This window comes from Squalius cephalus (assembly GCF_949319135.1).
Source record: "Squalius cephalus genome assembly, chromosome: 25".
Taxonomy (NCBI): domain Eukaryota; kingdom Metazoa; phylum Chordata; class Actinopteri; order Cypriniformes; family Leuciscidae; genus Squalius; species Squalius cephalus.
The window spans coordinates 4,984,485-5,002,128 of record NC_137146.1 but is presented as its reverse complement, the minus strand read 5'-3'; the positions used below and the strand labels follow the sequence as shown (position 1 = coordinate 5,002,128).

At 37.6% G+C, this 17,644-nt stretch overlaps 1 protein-coding gene across 3 annotated transcripts in view; it reads left to right on the top strand.

The window, feature by feature from the left end:
- Window positions 1-17,644, top strand: part of klhl14 (kelch-like family member 14) — a 28,984-nt gene that overhangs the window by 4,958 nt on the left and 6,382 nt on the right. Inside the window, exons 1-4 of one of the 3 annotated variants that reach the window (XM_079863459.1) lie at window positions 9,479-10,246; window positions 10,557-10,675; window positions 10,882-11,785; window positions 13,534-13,655. In XM_079863459.1, the coding sequence (XP_079719585.1) occupies window positions 10,672-10,675; window positions 10,882-11,785; window positions 13,534-13,655 (1,030 nt within the window). In that variant the 5' untranslated portion in view covers window positions 9,479-10,246; window positions 10,557-10,671. Of the gene's footprint in view, window positions 1-9,478; window positions 10,247-10,556; window positions 10,676-10,881; window positions 11,786-13,533; window positions 13,656-17,644 lie in introns of those variants that run through there. The other 2 variants (XM_079863460.1, XM_079863461.1) reach the window with 2 other exon arrangements.

Here is a 17,644-nt window from a genome sequence, read left to right as displayed (position 1 = left end):
CACATATATTATGTAAAAACAAACTTTTATTTTGGATGCGATTAATCGTGATTAATCGTTTGACAGCCCTAATATATATATATATATATATATATATATATATATATATATATATATATATATATATATATTTATCTATCTATCTATCTATCTATCTATCTATATATATATATATATAATATATAATATTTTATATTTTTTTCAGTTAATTTGCATCTTATTTCAAGTAATAAAAAATATATAATAATATATAATAAATAAATATACATACATATATATATTCAGTTAATGTTTATCTTATTTCAAGTAATAAAAAATATTTTTATGATTTTAGTTTTAGCTGTTGTTAACGCTAATAATCCTGGTTTAGTGAAATAAATAGAATGATAGTTTATTAAAAACCTATATTACTTTTATTAAATGTATTCTATTTATTAAATGTATTATTTTAACTTTATTATATCTAATTATAATTTTATAATTATAACTTTAAACATTATTATTTGGGGGATTTTTTTAATTAACATATATTAAAAGTATTTATATATTAAACCTATTTTTTTCTTCTGTAGTGCTTTTTCGTGGGAAACAGTCCACAGAGAACAACTAAGTTTTGTAATTAGTGTTTAAGGCTAAGGCAAGTATCACTATTCCTATTTTTCATAGAGTTAGTGATCTGAAAATCTCCTAACCCTAAATAATAAACTCCACAAATAGCATAAACCGTCATCCACACTGTGATTGGGACATGAATGATGTCTCAAATGGTGACATCTGTATGATATCTATGCCTGTTAGATAAAACAAACAGGCAAAACAAAAAATCCATTCTAGCCTAACTAGCTAACTAGTCTAGACTGCTATTTTATATGGTTTAGTATACAGTATGAAGTCTGTATACTGGTAAAGTGGGACACTTTCTAATAATTTGACTTTGTTTTTAAAATATGATGTAAAACAGCTTAGCTGCTCACATTATAACATTTCATAAAGCTAAAGATGTCACCATACAGAGGAAAACAATACAAGAACATGGTGTAGATACAGATTTGTTATTGATAGTGGAAGTAATTTGTTAATTGCAGTGATGCAAAACCTCATAAGCACTGCTCCCAGTGCTACGCTAACAAGATTAGCTTTAATTTATTAACATCATGAGTGGTGAGGTGTCATCTAATGCATGCCTTGATCGTGTTCGTTACCATTAAAGCCATGAATGGGGTTCCTTTGACCTCGTATTTAGAGGGGCATTTCAACAATGAAGGCATGTAATTCCACACGAGCGTACAATTTTATCATCTAGTAATGATAACGAAACGCAAAAGCCGTAGTAAATAAATTTGCAGTGTTCCATTTATTTAAACAAAATAATTCCTGTTCCAGCCAGTGGCCTAATATGCAAAAGCTTTTCACATACTTTGTGCGAAAATTAGATTTAATAAAAAATAAATAAATAAAAAAGCCACTTTCAGAGGTTGCCATCCCACCACACTTAGTTAACAAAAATATTTTTTACAAACAAGATGATATCACAACACTCCATGATATTAATATGATATGTTCCCTGATCTGTAAAGCAGCTGGTTATCTTGCTTGGCACCGATAAGAAAAAGTGCTGTGGATTTCCAGTTTGTGAGCACATTTGGGCTGAATCTTTCACACGTCACAAATTGCAGATGGGAAGCAGTGATCTCGAACAGCCGATCACCTCAGCGTGACCATCTGACACCTTCCATTTAGGAAAATAATACTTTCTATCTTAGCATACTCTCTCCTCTGCAGCCAGGCAGAGGAAATATGCCTGGAAGAGTTTCAACCTCAAACTTTCCCTTCGCTTGGACCCATTCAGCCTTGTTTCTTTCGATAGATTGTTTTAGATTGGCTTTCTTTTTGTGTTAACAATGTGTGTTTGCAGCGAGCGCATGAATTTGCTGAAGGTACGTTGATAATATACCGTTCTTTATGCATTAAGAGAGCATTTTTTAAGTCATGCCTTGATGTGCTGTTATGATTTTTAGTATTTTAGTCGTCACCCCACCCCCACCCCCAAACCAACCAAAATCATGTTCTTGTAGCTCACCTATAGTAGTGCAAAACCAAGGTCACTGGATCAATTCTCAGAAAGCACAAATGCATATTGTAAATGCAAAGAATGCAAATGAAAAAATGCATTTAAAAAAAAAAATGTAATTAATGCATCATGATTGGGATTGCACTCGCAACCTTCAATTTTAGCATCATTAATCTATCATCATTCTCAGTTGTGTTTCTAGGAGCCTTATTTCGATTGGTTATAGACAACATTGACATGTGCTGTACTGTATATGCATGTAGGATAACAGTATTTAACAAAATGTAAAATTAAAGAATTGGCTCTTTCACTTCATGAGTTATAATTGTATTTAATTGATCAGATCCCACAATCAATTGAATTATAATTTGAATTGGAATAACAGGAAGAGGAATTTACTCGAAATGTTCTATCTATCTATCTATCTATCTATCTATCTATCTATCTATCTATCTATCTATCTATCTATCTGTCTGTCTGTCTGTCTGTCTGTCTGTCTGTCTGTCTGTCTGTCTATGTATCTATCTATCTATCTATCTGTCTGTCTGTCTGTCTGTCTGTATGTCTGTCTATGTATCTGTCTGTCTGTCTGTATGTATGTATGTCTGTCTGTCTATGTATCTATCTATCTATCTATCTGTCTGTCTGTCTGTCTGTCTGTATGTCTGTCTATGTATCTGTCTGTCTGTCTGTATGTATGTCTGTCTGTCTATGTATCTATCTATCTATCTGTCTGTCTGTATGTCTGTCTGTCTGTCTATCTATCTGTCTGTCTGTCTATCTATCTGTCTGTCTATGTATCTATCTATCTATCTATCTATCTATCTATCTATCTGTCTGTCTGTATGTCTGTCTATCTATCTATCTGTCTGTCTGTCTGTATGTCTGTCTGTCTGTCTATCTATCTGTCTGTCTATGTATCTATCTATCTATCTATCTATCTATCTATCTATCTATCTATCTATCTGTCTGTCTGTCTGTCTGTCTGTCTGTCTATCTGTCTGTCTGTCTGTCTATCTGTCTGTCTGTCTGTCTGTCTATGTATCTATTGGTCGGTCTGTCTATCATCTATCTATCATTCTGTCTATCTATATATCTATCTATCTATCTATCATTCTGTCTATCCATCTATCGTTCTATCTATCTATCTATCTATCTATCTGTCTATCTCTCTATCTGTCTGTCAAAGTCTTTCTCAATAATTTTTTTTTAAAATAAATATATTGGGATTTTAACCTTAAAAGCAAATGACTGGCAAGTATTTCAACAGTCTCTGCCAAGCAACTATAGTCAGATTTTTGTATCCATATCTTGATTGAAAAATTGTTCTCCACGCTTTGAACATCACACATACAGTACACGCACCTTCATCCTGAGTGTGACATAAAACCCAGTTCCACTGACGTCTGGCCTGCGGTCCACTCATGGGTGCAGTGTCTGTAATTTGAGCGATAAATAGGAGTTGGTTTAACAGTTATGGCGAGAGTTGTAAATCTGGTCTGCGTTTCGCGGTCTCGGAGGGTTTAATTAGCCCACAGATTCCACTTCTAACGTGACGAGGCTCGCTCAACACCCCTCCGTAACGTGGCACAGGCGAAGTGCCCCCAGTCTAAAGTCCACCGGCCCCCGGAGAGCCTTGTAGCAGTACAGAGCTTAAAGATTCAAACACGGCCATCTCAGCCTGTATAACAAGTCAACAGAGAATTAGCTGATGTCATATCAATTGAGCCGCTTGGTCTCTTCAAGTCACGAGCACAGACTCTTCACTGAGGAGGAGTGAGGAAAACTGTCATTGTAATCCCAGGTACTTCAAATAATCCGTCACTAAAATGGTGAAAACCAAAGGGCAGATCTACGTTCAAGCTATCACTTAATGTTTGTTGTAAATTTTCACTTCATAAACCTTAATTACTTCCCTGCTTTCCACCAAATGCTCTTCCAGGATGAGATTGATTGTTTGAGTGCTGCAAGTCTGTATATTTTTAGTTTTTTAGTTTCTTCAGCCATGAACCACAACCTTCAGTACGTAACTCAACCTGTAACATTTGTGAATGTGATTCCTCAAATCATGCATTTTGTTGAGCTGTTGTGTGCTATTTTATCAGACTTATGTGTATATCAATAACTAAGGAGCCATTTACACGACACCATTTTTTCAACTGAAAACTGAAAACTTTATGCGTTTTGGCCGCTCATTTACACGACAACAGCATTTTGGGGGCCTGAAAACCATAGACTGTAAAAAATATGGACAAAGCGTCTGTGACGTCACCCATAGACTTTCTGAAGAACGGTTTTGAGGCCGTTTATGGGGGGTATGGGCGGCGCCATCTTAGAAAATCTTATAGCAGAGCAACCCATTTTATGTGCGATATTTCAATACAAATGTTAAGAAAGGATACAGAGGTGGTATGATGTGTTGTGTCCGATCATGGCCGACACATCAAATTTCAGGAATTCCACTCGGAATATGCTCGTTATCCTATATGCCTATGCTCGTTATCAGCTGTCAATCAAGCTCATACTTTATATCTAAATACGATCTAAACTAACGAGTTAGAAAAAAATTCGCTCCCCTCACCGTTGTCAGGCACTCGGAACCTATCGAAAAATACAATAAAAGTCCATGGGACCAACCTGTAAAAACATGAATTTATGCTGTGAAAACGGACATTTTAACATGGGGGCTATGGACATTTGCTCCCTTTTGGGATCTTCCCCTAGCGGATTTTCGATGTATTGCAGTTTTTCGCACTTCCGGGTAGGCTTCATTTTTCAGATTAGAATGTTGCCGCTTGCTGAAAACTCAAACTTTTAAGAAAGTTTTTGAAAGCGATCTCGTTATCGTCTCCGTGTAAACTATTAAATTCAATTAAATTCACATTTATTTGTATAGCACTTTTCACAATACATATTGTTTCAAAGCAGCTTTACTGAAAATGCATGTTTCTACATTACAATTAAATCTGTGACTGAGGTGACTGTGTCCAAGTAATTTCCGTAAGTCAGAAATGTACATATCTAAAATAATATAAATCATGTAGTTAGCTAACATCATGTATTCTTTTAGGCAGAAACAAGTTGTGAATAAAAATTATTACAAGTTGTGAATGTAGTGATGATTACAACAAATATTACAATAAACTACAAAAACGCACATTTGTGAAAACAGCGACGTTATGCGCATGTGCAATACATGTTCAGTCTATAAGCACATATAGTGTTTCTTTAGAAAGTGACATCGCCATCTACTGGCCAGGCAGCATAACACAGCGTTTCAAGTTGTTATCGCGGATGTGTGTGAGCAGGATCGTTTTGACAACGTGCGCGAAAAATCCAAAGAAAAAAATGTTTCCATTTTTAGTACAAAGTTATTGTGTAAACATACCCTAAAATAACACTGGGTATCACTGCACATGCAAGTGAAAGTTAATTGATGCGCTCTATATAAATTTGTATCAATTTATAAGCAATCTGAGATTAATACCTAATAGTGTTAATACTTTTAATAATTAATACTAATAGTATTAGTGTCACAAATCTCTCAGTAAGCCATCTACCTGAGATTTATCTATATAATGTTAAACAGTTAACAATCTGACGATAATGAACCTGTTTATTTTTTTAAAGGTTGATGTTGTGAATAGTTATTTTAATGAATTCATTCACTTTAAGTAGTGTAAGGAGAGTGATCAGAGAAGGCATGAGGACAGCAGTAAAACTGTCATTAAGAGCACATGAAGCGCTATATCAAGCCATTTATGGTGTCGAAAGCCCACCAAAAAAAGAAACAAAAGTTTAATTCTTCACTTGATCCATATGCTTTATCTCAAACCTTTTCTTTTAATGGCTTTGTAAGCTTGATGCTGCTTTCCAGATGGCAATGTACCATTATAAATCTGTCTTGCATGTCAAGCAACTATGCTATAATATGAAGATTTAGAAGCGTTAATCTTACCTGCTAACAAACAGTACATATGTTTGACTAATTGGGCATATACATTGCAATGCTGCATGACTTGATATATTGTATGTTTTGTATTTTTTTCAAATATTCCTTTACCTCATATTATATTCTGAAATGGACTAATGTCTAATCGCTGAACACAACATGCATTCATTTTATGGCATAGCATCAAATGGTACTGCTGTCTTTCTGATCTTTAGTAGCTACATCAGTGACATACGTAAAAACGCAAAGATTTTTAATATCTCTGTTGAGGAATATTATAGTTTGTTCTTCCAGGACATTTAATGAATGCTGCAGTAGAATATTAGATCTTTATAAAACACACTATGTTGTTGTTATTTTTAAAGGGGCTATGTAAGCATTTTTATGTTTTAATCGCTTTTTTATTGCCAATGTTTGAACAGTTTGTAACGAAATTAAAAAACGAGACCTTCCCCTACTTCCTAGTTTCTCTATGAAAGCCTGACTGATATTTCCGTGAAGGACTCGGGCCGGTTTTGCCGGGAAAATCAAAAGAATGTGACGTTTACACGCGCTCGCGAGAGCCTTTCTTCCGTTCTATTACACATTAAATTTTATACAATGTTCAGGATAATGCTTAAGAGTCATTCTGTACTGTAATGTCCATGTGTCATGCAAGGAAAAGGATTAATTCAAACCATAGTCTCACATAGCCAGATCTAGTAGTCTCAGATGTACTTTAGAATCAAACTATCATAACAGTGTAATTTTAATTACGTAATCTCTCGATGATGCCGGTGAGTTGCAGAGCTGGTGTATTCACATCGCAATGATCAGATGCTTTCTTAACTGCTGTTTTCTCACCGCAGTAATTTTTGTTGTATGTTTATTTTGTTATAGAGGAAAGCGCACAGCACATATTTAGGCTACATATTAAGGTCATCTAAAGGGCGGACTCAGTAGCGTGGACGGCGGTGTTCACAAACAGTATATCACAGCGGTGTTCACAAACAGTATATCACAGCAAAGAAAGAAAAGGAACTTTACCGTGAGTTAATCGAGCCATGAATCACATTCAGTCTCTTGTAGTGCACTGCAGTTCACTTAACGGCCAATGGTGTCGCTAATAACAAGCAATTCTGAATTCTACATATTATAGCCCCTTTAAAGGGTTAGTTCACCCAAAAATGAAAATTCTGTCAGTAATTACTCACCCTCATGTTGTTTCAACCCCGTAAGACATTCGTTCATCTTCGGAACACAAATTAAGATATTTTTGATGAAATCTGACAGTTGGATCACTCCTCCATAGGCTTCTAAGGGACTGAAACTTGCTGGCCCAGAAAAGTTATCAAAGAGATTGTTAATATAGTCCAAGTGACTATACAAAAACAAAACAAAAATAACGACTTTGTCTTTATTCCACTATTCATTTCCTTCTCTCTGGGCCTCGAGTTGGTTCACATAGTGTTTTTGCACAGCGCGTCAGTGTTGTACATCACAGGCATTACACACATGACCAGCGTCGGCCAATAGTGAGCCTACGTGGTGACGTGTAACACAGATGCGCTGCGCAAAAACACTACGTAAACCAACTCGAGGCCCAGAGAGAAGGAAATGAATAGTGGAATAAAGACGTTATTTTTGTTTTGTTTTTGCGCACAAAAAGTATTCTCGTCGCTTGATAAACTTAAGATTGAGCCACTGGAGTCACTTGGACTATATTAACGATCTCTTTGATAACTTTTCTGGGCCAGCAAGTTTCAGTCCCTTAGAAGCCTATGGAGGAGTGATCCAGCTGTCAGATTTCATCAAAAATATCTTAATTTGTGTTCCGAAGATGAACGAAGGTCTTACGGGGTTGGAACAACATGAGGGTGAGTAATTACTGACAGAATTGTCATTTTTGGGTGAACTAACCCTTTAAAGCTGTAAAGATATTTTTTAGGTAAATGGCCAGAATGCCAGTAAACTAATAATGTGTAGACATTATTCCTTTTCTTTTTCAGAAAAATACAATTCATGATTTTCCTTATTCTGTTCACAACAGATACCACCAGCTGTCACGTGATGACAATTGAGACAGTTGCTGTCAAAGTTGCTGTCAATTTGACAATTGCAGTCAAAAGACTGAAGTGAGTATGGTTTCTAGGATTGAATATAATGCAAAGCTGAAATATAGTGTATATGTGGGCCAACGGGCATCTAATGCAACAAGATGTTACCAATGCATCACATGATCACAGACGTATCACAGACGAATCTCATGAATACCGTGCATAGATCAAGAATATGTGCTTAATCAAGACCACACTCATACCACTTCACATCTCACTTTATTAGTGAACAGTTTGAAAATTAAATAGTGTTTAGGTCTGGTAAATAATACAAATTAAAAGCATGCAATTTGGTTGCAACTTGCAAATGGAAATAAAATCGTCCAAAATACTTCAAATATGATACAGTTCATGTTTATATTCAATATGGTTAGTGGAGAACAGCTAACAGCAATCTACCTTTTTATGCATTTCTCTATGAAGTGTATTTTTGCTATTTTGCTTTTTTAGATTATTCTATTAACTAAGAGTTTCACTGCACTGAAAGGCACAGTGTGTGAGGAGAACTATCAAAGAACGCATGAGGACGTATGAGTAATGCATCAGCAGTAAAACTTTCATTAGGAGCACAGGAAGTGCTATATCTAGTCATGATGCCGAAACAACAACAAAAAAATGGAAACAAAAAAAGTTTAATCCTTCACTTGATCCATATGCTTTATCTCAAACCTTTTCTTTTAATGGCTTTGTAAGCTTGATGCTGTTTTCCAGATGGCTATATGTACCATTATAAATCCGTCTTGCATGTCAAGCAACTATATTATTTTATAATATGAAGATTTAGTTACCTGCTATCTGCTTTTTCTGCCGACTGTTTCAGTGGCTACGCACACGGTTGCCTGTTGTTTGACCAAGACACTTGGATGAATATAAAACGATGGTGCCTCTATTTAACCTGGAGAAACCCCTATTCAAAGGTCCTTATTTTAGTGAACAGAGATGCATTGCAATGTACAGTGACCATACAAGTGTATCAATATTTTTTCCCCAAAAAATAGTGATGCTCTCTACTGTATATACCTTACTTAAAGATGTTTAGTGTCTTATGAATATGAAATTGAAAGAAGTCAAGGCATTTTTTTGAAGGTTTTCCCCTTCCAGACTTGACAGTGTTTAAAAAGCTGTTTAAAATAATGGACAACTATAGAGCTATGAATTTATTTGGCTCATTAGACACTATATATATATATATATATATATATATATATATATATATATATATATATATATATATATATATATATATATATATAATTCACCAGCATTACATTTTAAGACATACATTGATTTGCATTCCATGTCATGTTCATGATGCTCACTCAAGACCACAAGACAAGTTTGCCCAAAGTCCCTTGTTCGTTCTTTTGAAGGACTAAGCAAAAGGAGAAAAAGATGGGGTTATTTTGGCGATGGAGATTAAGGCAGAGGGGGGCTTTTTGTCATTTGTGCGAGACAAGCCATTCATCCATCCCCCGTTCAGAGCCCAAAAAAAAGGCTGGTCCCAGAAATTAGCAGTTTCAGCTCAGCAGCAGAGGCGTCGGGCTGTGAAGGAACAGAGAAATTGACTAATTAGCAATGCGCACTAAAACTTGACGGTTCTCTCCATAACGCAGAGAGAAAGAGAGGAAAGACTCGCCTTTTCTCCTCTCCTCTTTTTCCATAGATAGATGTTTGAAATCGCAGTCATTTACGCTCGACAGTTTTTACAATAGCCTTGAGCCATAATTTTGCGAGTCTCTCCAGCATCCATACCCCTGCGCGGTCTCTCTCCACCGGCCATGCGCGTCCGTTTCTCTCCCCGACCGTGGATTTCCTATTACTCTCGTTACGACTCACTGAGCCCCAGGCCCAAGGATAATGATGTGTTGTTTCTTGGTAGCATAATTTGTCACACGTATATTTCTTCTTCTTCTTCTTCTTCTTCTCTTGCAGAAAGCACACAGCTCCTCTCACACTCACACACACTTCTTCTTCTTGTTAATTCAGAGGAAACATAAATGATCAATGAGCTTGAATGAGCGGGGATCAATGGTTAGGATTCTGATCCATCGATTATAGACTTTTCCAACAGGACTGAACAAAGAAAGTGCACAGAAGGAGCCACAGCTTTACTTTTCTTTAAGTCAGGTAAGTTTTTGGATACCTACTACTAGCATTCAGCACGGGTGCGCACTGTGCGTAAATTTTCCACGGGCTGAAAGTTGCCGTTTCTTCTGGTGTTCTGTCTCAGATTGGGTGATAAATACCGCGTGTGTTGTTGAACGGAGCGATTGCATTGTGTTGTTGCCGACCAAAGCGATGCGCAACCGCACATCTATGGTGGTGATGCTGATGTTGCGGGAGACAAACTAATTGCTTTTGTATCGCATATCGGGGGGAATGCGTGCATGCATTTATGTCTTGTAAGGGGGTGTGTGTTTGCGTGGCCGGATAACAGATAGCGGGCAGTTTGGAGGCTACATCGTGGGCTTTGCTTTTCAACAACCCAGCACAGTTTGTTTCAACGACCATTGGATTTGACGTGCTCACGAACGCATGCATGAGACATATAGATGGGTATGCAACTATTCATGTGGTTTTTAATGCATGTGCTTGTTTTAAAGCAGCTGATGCACTCGCTTGCATGCATTATATACTGTTGAGATGCACAAATCCAACTTTGCATGCATGCATGCATGAATGAGATATACTTTCAGAATGCATATGCTTTTATAAAACCGTCTGATGCAGTGTAGTGCACCAATGGCATTGTTTACTCGCAGGAGGTGTGCGCAGCCCCGAAGTCATGTCCAGATCGGGTGACCGAACCTCCACGTTTGACCCGACTCACAGCGACACTCTGCTGCACGGTCTCAACCTGCTGTGGAGAAAGCAGCTCTTCTGCGATGTGACTCTCATGGCGCAGGGACAGCAGTTCCACTGCCACAAAGCCGTGCTGGCATCCTGCTCGCAGTACTTCAGGTCCCTGTTCTCCACACACATGCTGAGCAGAGAAGACGGGCTTGCGGCGAAGGACCAAGGCAGCAGCGGCACCCCGTCCTCCTCCCCCGACGACAAGCTCCTGCCCAGCCCACGCTCCAGCATCAACAACCTGGTGCTCCAGGGCTGCTCCTCCATCGGTCTGCGGCTGGTGCTGGAGTACCTCTACACGGCCAACGTCACCCTCTCCCTGGACACGGTGGAGGAGGTGCTCTCCGTCAGCAAGATCCTCAACATCCCCCAGATCACCAAACTCAGCGTGCAGTTCCTCAACGACCAGATCTCGGTGCAAAACTACAAGCAGATCTGCAAGATCGCAGCTCTGCACGGGCTGGACGAGACCAAGAAGCTCGCCAACAAGTACCTGGTCGAGGACGTGCTTCTCTTGAACTTTGAGGAGATGTGCGCCATGCTGGACGCCCTGCCTCCGCCCGTGGAGTCGGAGCTGGCGCTCTTTCAGATGTCCGTGCTGTGGTTGGAGCACGACAGGGAGACCAGGATGCACTACGCTCCTGACCTGATGAAGCGCCTGCGTTTCGCCCTCATCCCGGCCCCGGAGCTGGTGGAGAGGGTGCAGTCGGTGGACTTTATGAGGAATGATCAGGTGTGCCAGAAACTGCTCATGGATGCCATGAACTACCACCTGATGCCCTTCAGACAGCACTGCAGACAGACCACAGCCAGCAGGTAGGATCTTCTGCATGCTCTTAACATATACTTGTCATGCTCTTTGTGTACAGAATAGTGTTTTTATTTTAAAAATCCATTAAAATTTCAAAAAATTAAATAAAACTGCATACAGTAAGAAAATGTATTTTATTTTCACAGTTTTGTCATAAAGTCAAGAAAAGTCAAGTTTGTCAGGTTGTGTATGTCAGACATGAGTATGTAAATGTAGAGAGCAACACACTGTGCACGTGATCATGCCCTGATACTAGGCTTGTGTGACAGGTGTCTGTAAACAGATCAATCTTTTTTTTAGCAAAGATCTCATACATTCTTACGTGCTGCATAGCTAACTTGTGAATTGAATTAGATTAGATTTGCAATCTTTTGTCGGAATATCTGATCCATATTTGTTCACAGAGTTTCCACGCTTTGCCTTATCTGTGAGATCCTCATTCTATTCCTCATAGTGCTGTTTCAGGGTTGATTAATTTCAGCACTGTTGCAAGCTTGCATACTGCAGACATTATTGCAGTCTGCAGATGGGATAATTAGCAGGAATAGGTGACCGTGGAATAAACTGGAATCAGTTGTTGGAGAATATGAGAGAGTAAGAGATTGTTTGCAATGAGATTCTCATTTTAAATGTCTCTTTTTTAACTTTGGAATCAGGAATTAAGACGGTTATAAAGTCAAAGGGGCCTGATATGTATGTAAATATGGATTTGCTAACAAAATTAGATGTTTGATTGTTATTATTTGGCAATCACTCATCTCTTCATTGTGTATCAGCTCTCCTCACCTGTGTTAATATCAATTGCTGAGCATCATCCATGAACTTGAATGAGATGAAATCAGTGAATGACTCTGTTGAAGCATCCTGATGATGAAACTAGTGTTGAAGACTGTGTAGTTTGTCAAAAGCTAGAGTTGTCCATTTACATCCCAGGCTCAATCTAATAGAGCTGACAGGGATTGTAAATATTGAACACCCAGACTTTTAAGCACTTATTCAATCTAAGAGGCTAACTGCAAGGTCTCTAAACTGATAATAGTAATGTGCAGCCAAAATTTTTAGTATTGATTCGACATTAGTTGATTTGTTTAATTAAATTATTGATTGACTGAATGGATGGATGGATGCATATTTAGGATCTAAGCAAGCAGCAGTGATTTGGATAAGTCGATGACAGACAGTAGTCACATGCAAGACTTTGGCCAATAGGATAAGAGCACATAATATAATGTCAAGACCTTCAATCACAACCACAGTTGTCAATATTCCAGGTCTAACAGTTTTTGGGGCATTTAGGGATAGCATTTAAAGCAAATAACTATACATAAACATACGCACCTGTGAAAATGTGACCAAACCGATTTATTTGTGCTTATGTTCATGGTTTTGCAATTTTAAATGAGACTTATAATGAAAAATCATTAGATTGAGTTTTACACGAGTCACTTAAATCAACATCGCAGATTACAAATCCTTATAGAGATGCATCATCACAGTGAGCCTAATTGATTCTACAACTTAAAATGAACGAATCAATAAAAATCATTTCTGTTTTCTTTTTTTCCGTTCATTTGACGGTGGTGATAGAGTCATTCAGCGCTAATATTTTCCCATGTTCTCTGCTCGGCTTGCTGTGTTTGTACACGCTTTTACCTTGCTGTGGCATCTCATTCAATATGTAATTGCTCTGCACTAATAACAGCTAATGACAGAATTGCTAATGAATCGGTTTCCCCGTCCCTCTGTAACACAGGATTCGCTCAAACAAACGGATGCTCCTGTTGGTTGGGGGCCTGCCTCCGGGTCCAGACCGCCTCCCTAGTAATCTGGTTCAGTACTACGACGACGAAAAGAAGACATGGAAGATCCTCACAAGTGAGTGCATGCTCTTGTCTTGCTAGCATAGATCTTTTCTCTTCCACAGGAAGAACCCTGCCTGCGTTGGGTTGTGCTTCATCGCAGAGCAGAATAGAGCGAGAGCTTCCTGAGATGCAGGAGGTAATGATGTATCACTATCACTTTTAATGTAACTTTTTAATCAGAGCATGACTGCCTTCACACCATTGTGGAGCTGGAACGCCTGGATTCACTTGTGTGTGTGTTTTTTTCTGTCTTTTCGCATAAGCGTGCCGGCAAGATTAATTTTAATCTAATGATCTCGGGAAGATTCATCATCAGAAGATGACACGTATTCTTATTGAACTGCTTTATTAGGGCAAACGTTCTCGTAAGTGCATTTGTCTTCGCGAGCAGCAGGGAAGGAACAGGAGCGGTTTGCGTACTGCCAGTGGTTTGTTGTGTGTTTTGGCATGACGAATTAGAACCAGAATTCTTAGAAGGATTTAAATGACAACAGCAGAGATCAAATGTGTCGGAATCTTGAGTAATCATGAAAAATTATGTCATAATAGAGTGTTGTCTCGTTTAAGTCTCAACTTTGTCTCAGATGTTTCTCCTAATACCAGAGAAAGACACAAAAGAGGCAGTGGTTGACATGTAGTAGAGTGGTGTAAATAAACGGTGGCATAGCTCAGATAATTTAGTTTTAGAAGAATTTAATGAGATCATGTTGCACATGATCAGGAGACAAAAACAAAAGTTTCTATTTGCACTTCTTTTAATTTAATTTCAGTCTAAAAGAAACAATTAAAGGGGTACTCCAACCAAAAATGAAAATTCTGTCTTAATTTATTCATGTCGTTCCATGTTTGTCTTGTTCTGTGGAACATAAAAAGATATTTTATGAAATGTGTCAGTGTTGTTGTTTTCATTTGTCTATATAATGAAGATCTATTATTTCCCAACGTTCTTAAAAATATCATCTTTTGCGTTCTGCAGGAGAAACAAATGCATACAGGTTTGAAACATTATGTGGAAGAGTAAACAAAGACAGAATTTCCTTTTTGGGTGGAGTATCCCTTTAAGACACTTAAGTGTTTGAGTTCATATTGAGATCTCTGACTTTTGATTGCAGACATTAGCAAATCTGAGCACAGTTTGAGACATTGTTGTGATCTCTTCTGAAATCTAGAGGAGATTACAAGGCTCTTTTTCTCAGGTGAGAAGCTGGAGACAGGTCTCATTTGCTCTAAATGTAATTTCATTGCTGTCTACGAGAAACAATTGAGGCAATAAAGAGATCTTCTTGGTGATTTTTCTTTCCTATGCATTTGCATATTTTCCTTGAAACAAATTGTTAGTTGATATAATGCATCAGAGTCAAAAGTACTATTGCTTGAGATTACTGCGGCTAGCTGTTAGCCCTAGTGCTAGCTGTTAGTCGGGTAGTTAAAACTGTGTATTATTGAACAAATGAACTCTCTGAACTATAGTTCAGTCAGTCAGTTGCTGTCTGCACTTGTGTCAGTTACACTGTTATGTGTATGGCAAGCTTTTGGGATAGCAAATGCCTGGAGTTTGCTCTTTTAAAATATAGCAGGACATGTGTTTGGAGATAAACATGGCTAGTCGAAACTCTTTGTAAATCCAGTTTTATAGCTCTTTTTAAAACACATAAATGGATTATAATCCTAAATTACTTCTATCTAGCTCAATATAAGATGCAAAGTAAGTTCGTTTTTGTAATTTAGCAATGAGCCAAGACACAATGTATTATGATTTAATTAAAAGGATTCTATAGTGTCTGTTCCTTACCGAGGAAAAACAAGGACATAAACGGACGTGCAGTCATTTTGTTTTATGGCTAAGATTGCGTTCAGTCATCCAATCACTGCGTCGCTGAGGTGTGAGACCTACAAAGACACCTTACGCTCCGAAACCTGCTTGTAAGCTTTTGGCAGCATGCATAACATTCATTAATGAATTACATCTGGATCTATATAACTTACACTCATAAGGTCATAGTGTAATGTCCTTTATTTCTGCCTCAGACGTCGAGTCTTAAATGGCCCATGGCCAGGCGGAGCGACCAAACTGCAAAATCATCCTGTGAACACACCAGCAGCCCCTTGATGTCGTTTGGGGTGTGCAGGTTATTAACATTCAATCATAACTTTGCAATGAGCCGAAACCCAAAAGGGGGGGAACAGGGACTGATTAAAACCTTCATCAGCACTATTTAGGATGGTTCTCATGACTGGCTGCACCTCTCTGCTTCTCTGGCTTTCTGCTGTGTGCTGAGACTGCCACCTTGTGCACTCAGTGTGCTATGGTCAAAACCAGAGGATGCAAAACTCAACATGAAGTAAACAAATGAAGAAATTATTTTTTTTTTTTTGCATTAAGAAATAAAGACTTTTTCATAGCCATTGAGATTTTTTTTTTTTTTTTTTTTTGCATGGTGAACTTATTTTCATAAGCACTTTTCCATTTTACTTTTCTTTTGTTCATTTCTATTAATCTCAATGATTCTCATTATATTTGTTTGTATTTTATTTATTTTTGCAGTTTTATATTTAAAGCAGCATAAATTAAAAGCAGTTCAATACACATTATTAATAAATGCTTACATTACTACAATGAATTCAGAAACTGAATTCTATATATTATATATAGTATATTATAGCATATATGTTATTATATCGAATAATATATATATAATTTTATTTATTTATTAAATGATTGATTTGATTTTTTTTATATATATATATATATTTACATTGATACGTTTTCATGACAAGTAAGCACTTTTCTATTTTACCTTTATTTATTTTATTATGATTCATTGAATTTATATTACTGTAATAGTTGTTTTTTTTACTGTATAATTTTTTTTAATCCGCAGAAATTAAAAGCAGTAAAATAAACATGATGAATAAATACTTACATACTATGAATTCCCAAACTGAAATCATATCAGTTATATATATAAAGGAGATATATATATATGACCATATGATATGATGACAGATATGACCATATATATATATATATGGTCCTAAAAATAAAAAATCTTTTTTTTTTCCTTTTGATTTTGGAGTGAAATATGACACAGACATGCTCCTGACAGGCTTTGTGAGATTTACTCAATACACTGTCTTAAACTTTACCTCAGATGTTTCAGTTTAACCTCAGACTGTCTCTGTGTTAAAAGACTGAAAAACAAAGACCTTTTGAGCTGAATTTCAGGAGGTTTGTTCCTTTAAAAGTCAATATCATATGTCTTCACTGTGTGCAGGCTTCTTATCAGTCAGTTTAGCATTATGATGCATCTGCACCTGTGTAGATCAGGCTGTAAGATCAATACCAAAGCCTAGACTGTGACCTCTTGATCATTTGAATCATTGAATGTGTGTGTCACGTCTGCAGCAGTAAATGTCAGCTGGCCACAAAAGCCTTGCATGGATCTAGACGCCTGAGAAGCCAAATAATTCTCTCCCTGACAGTTCGATCTCTGTCAATCAGGTTTTGTGTGCAGCGAGACAGTCGGGAGGTTCCCCTCGTGGGACGGAGTCAGTCTGAATCCGTTCTCAATGGAAAGGCCTCTGTGCGTCAGACTCCAGTTAGATTGCGGTAGAAGAGGCCAATCGGAAAAAAGGCGCGATTCAAGGCTGTCTAATTTTACAGCAACTGTGATCCATCAGGCAGCGGAGATGTGACAGTGGAAATGAATGATGGAGGCAGACAGGTGGCTCTTAGCGTACGACTGATTTACGCTGCACGGGCACCGGACGGAGATTTATGGAGTGAACATGATCATGTTCATTATGACTGTCACCCTAAGACCATTTCTCTCTATTTCAACTGGGGGTCACTTTTACAGGAGCTGGAGAATTACAAAAGATGGAGACAAGGAGGAATAGTGCTGCATATCAGAAATCTGCCCCAAACCTGTGACTATGAGGAGTTAGCTACTATTTGATTGGTTGTGACAGCATTTTATTCAGAATATTGAGAAAAGTGTA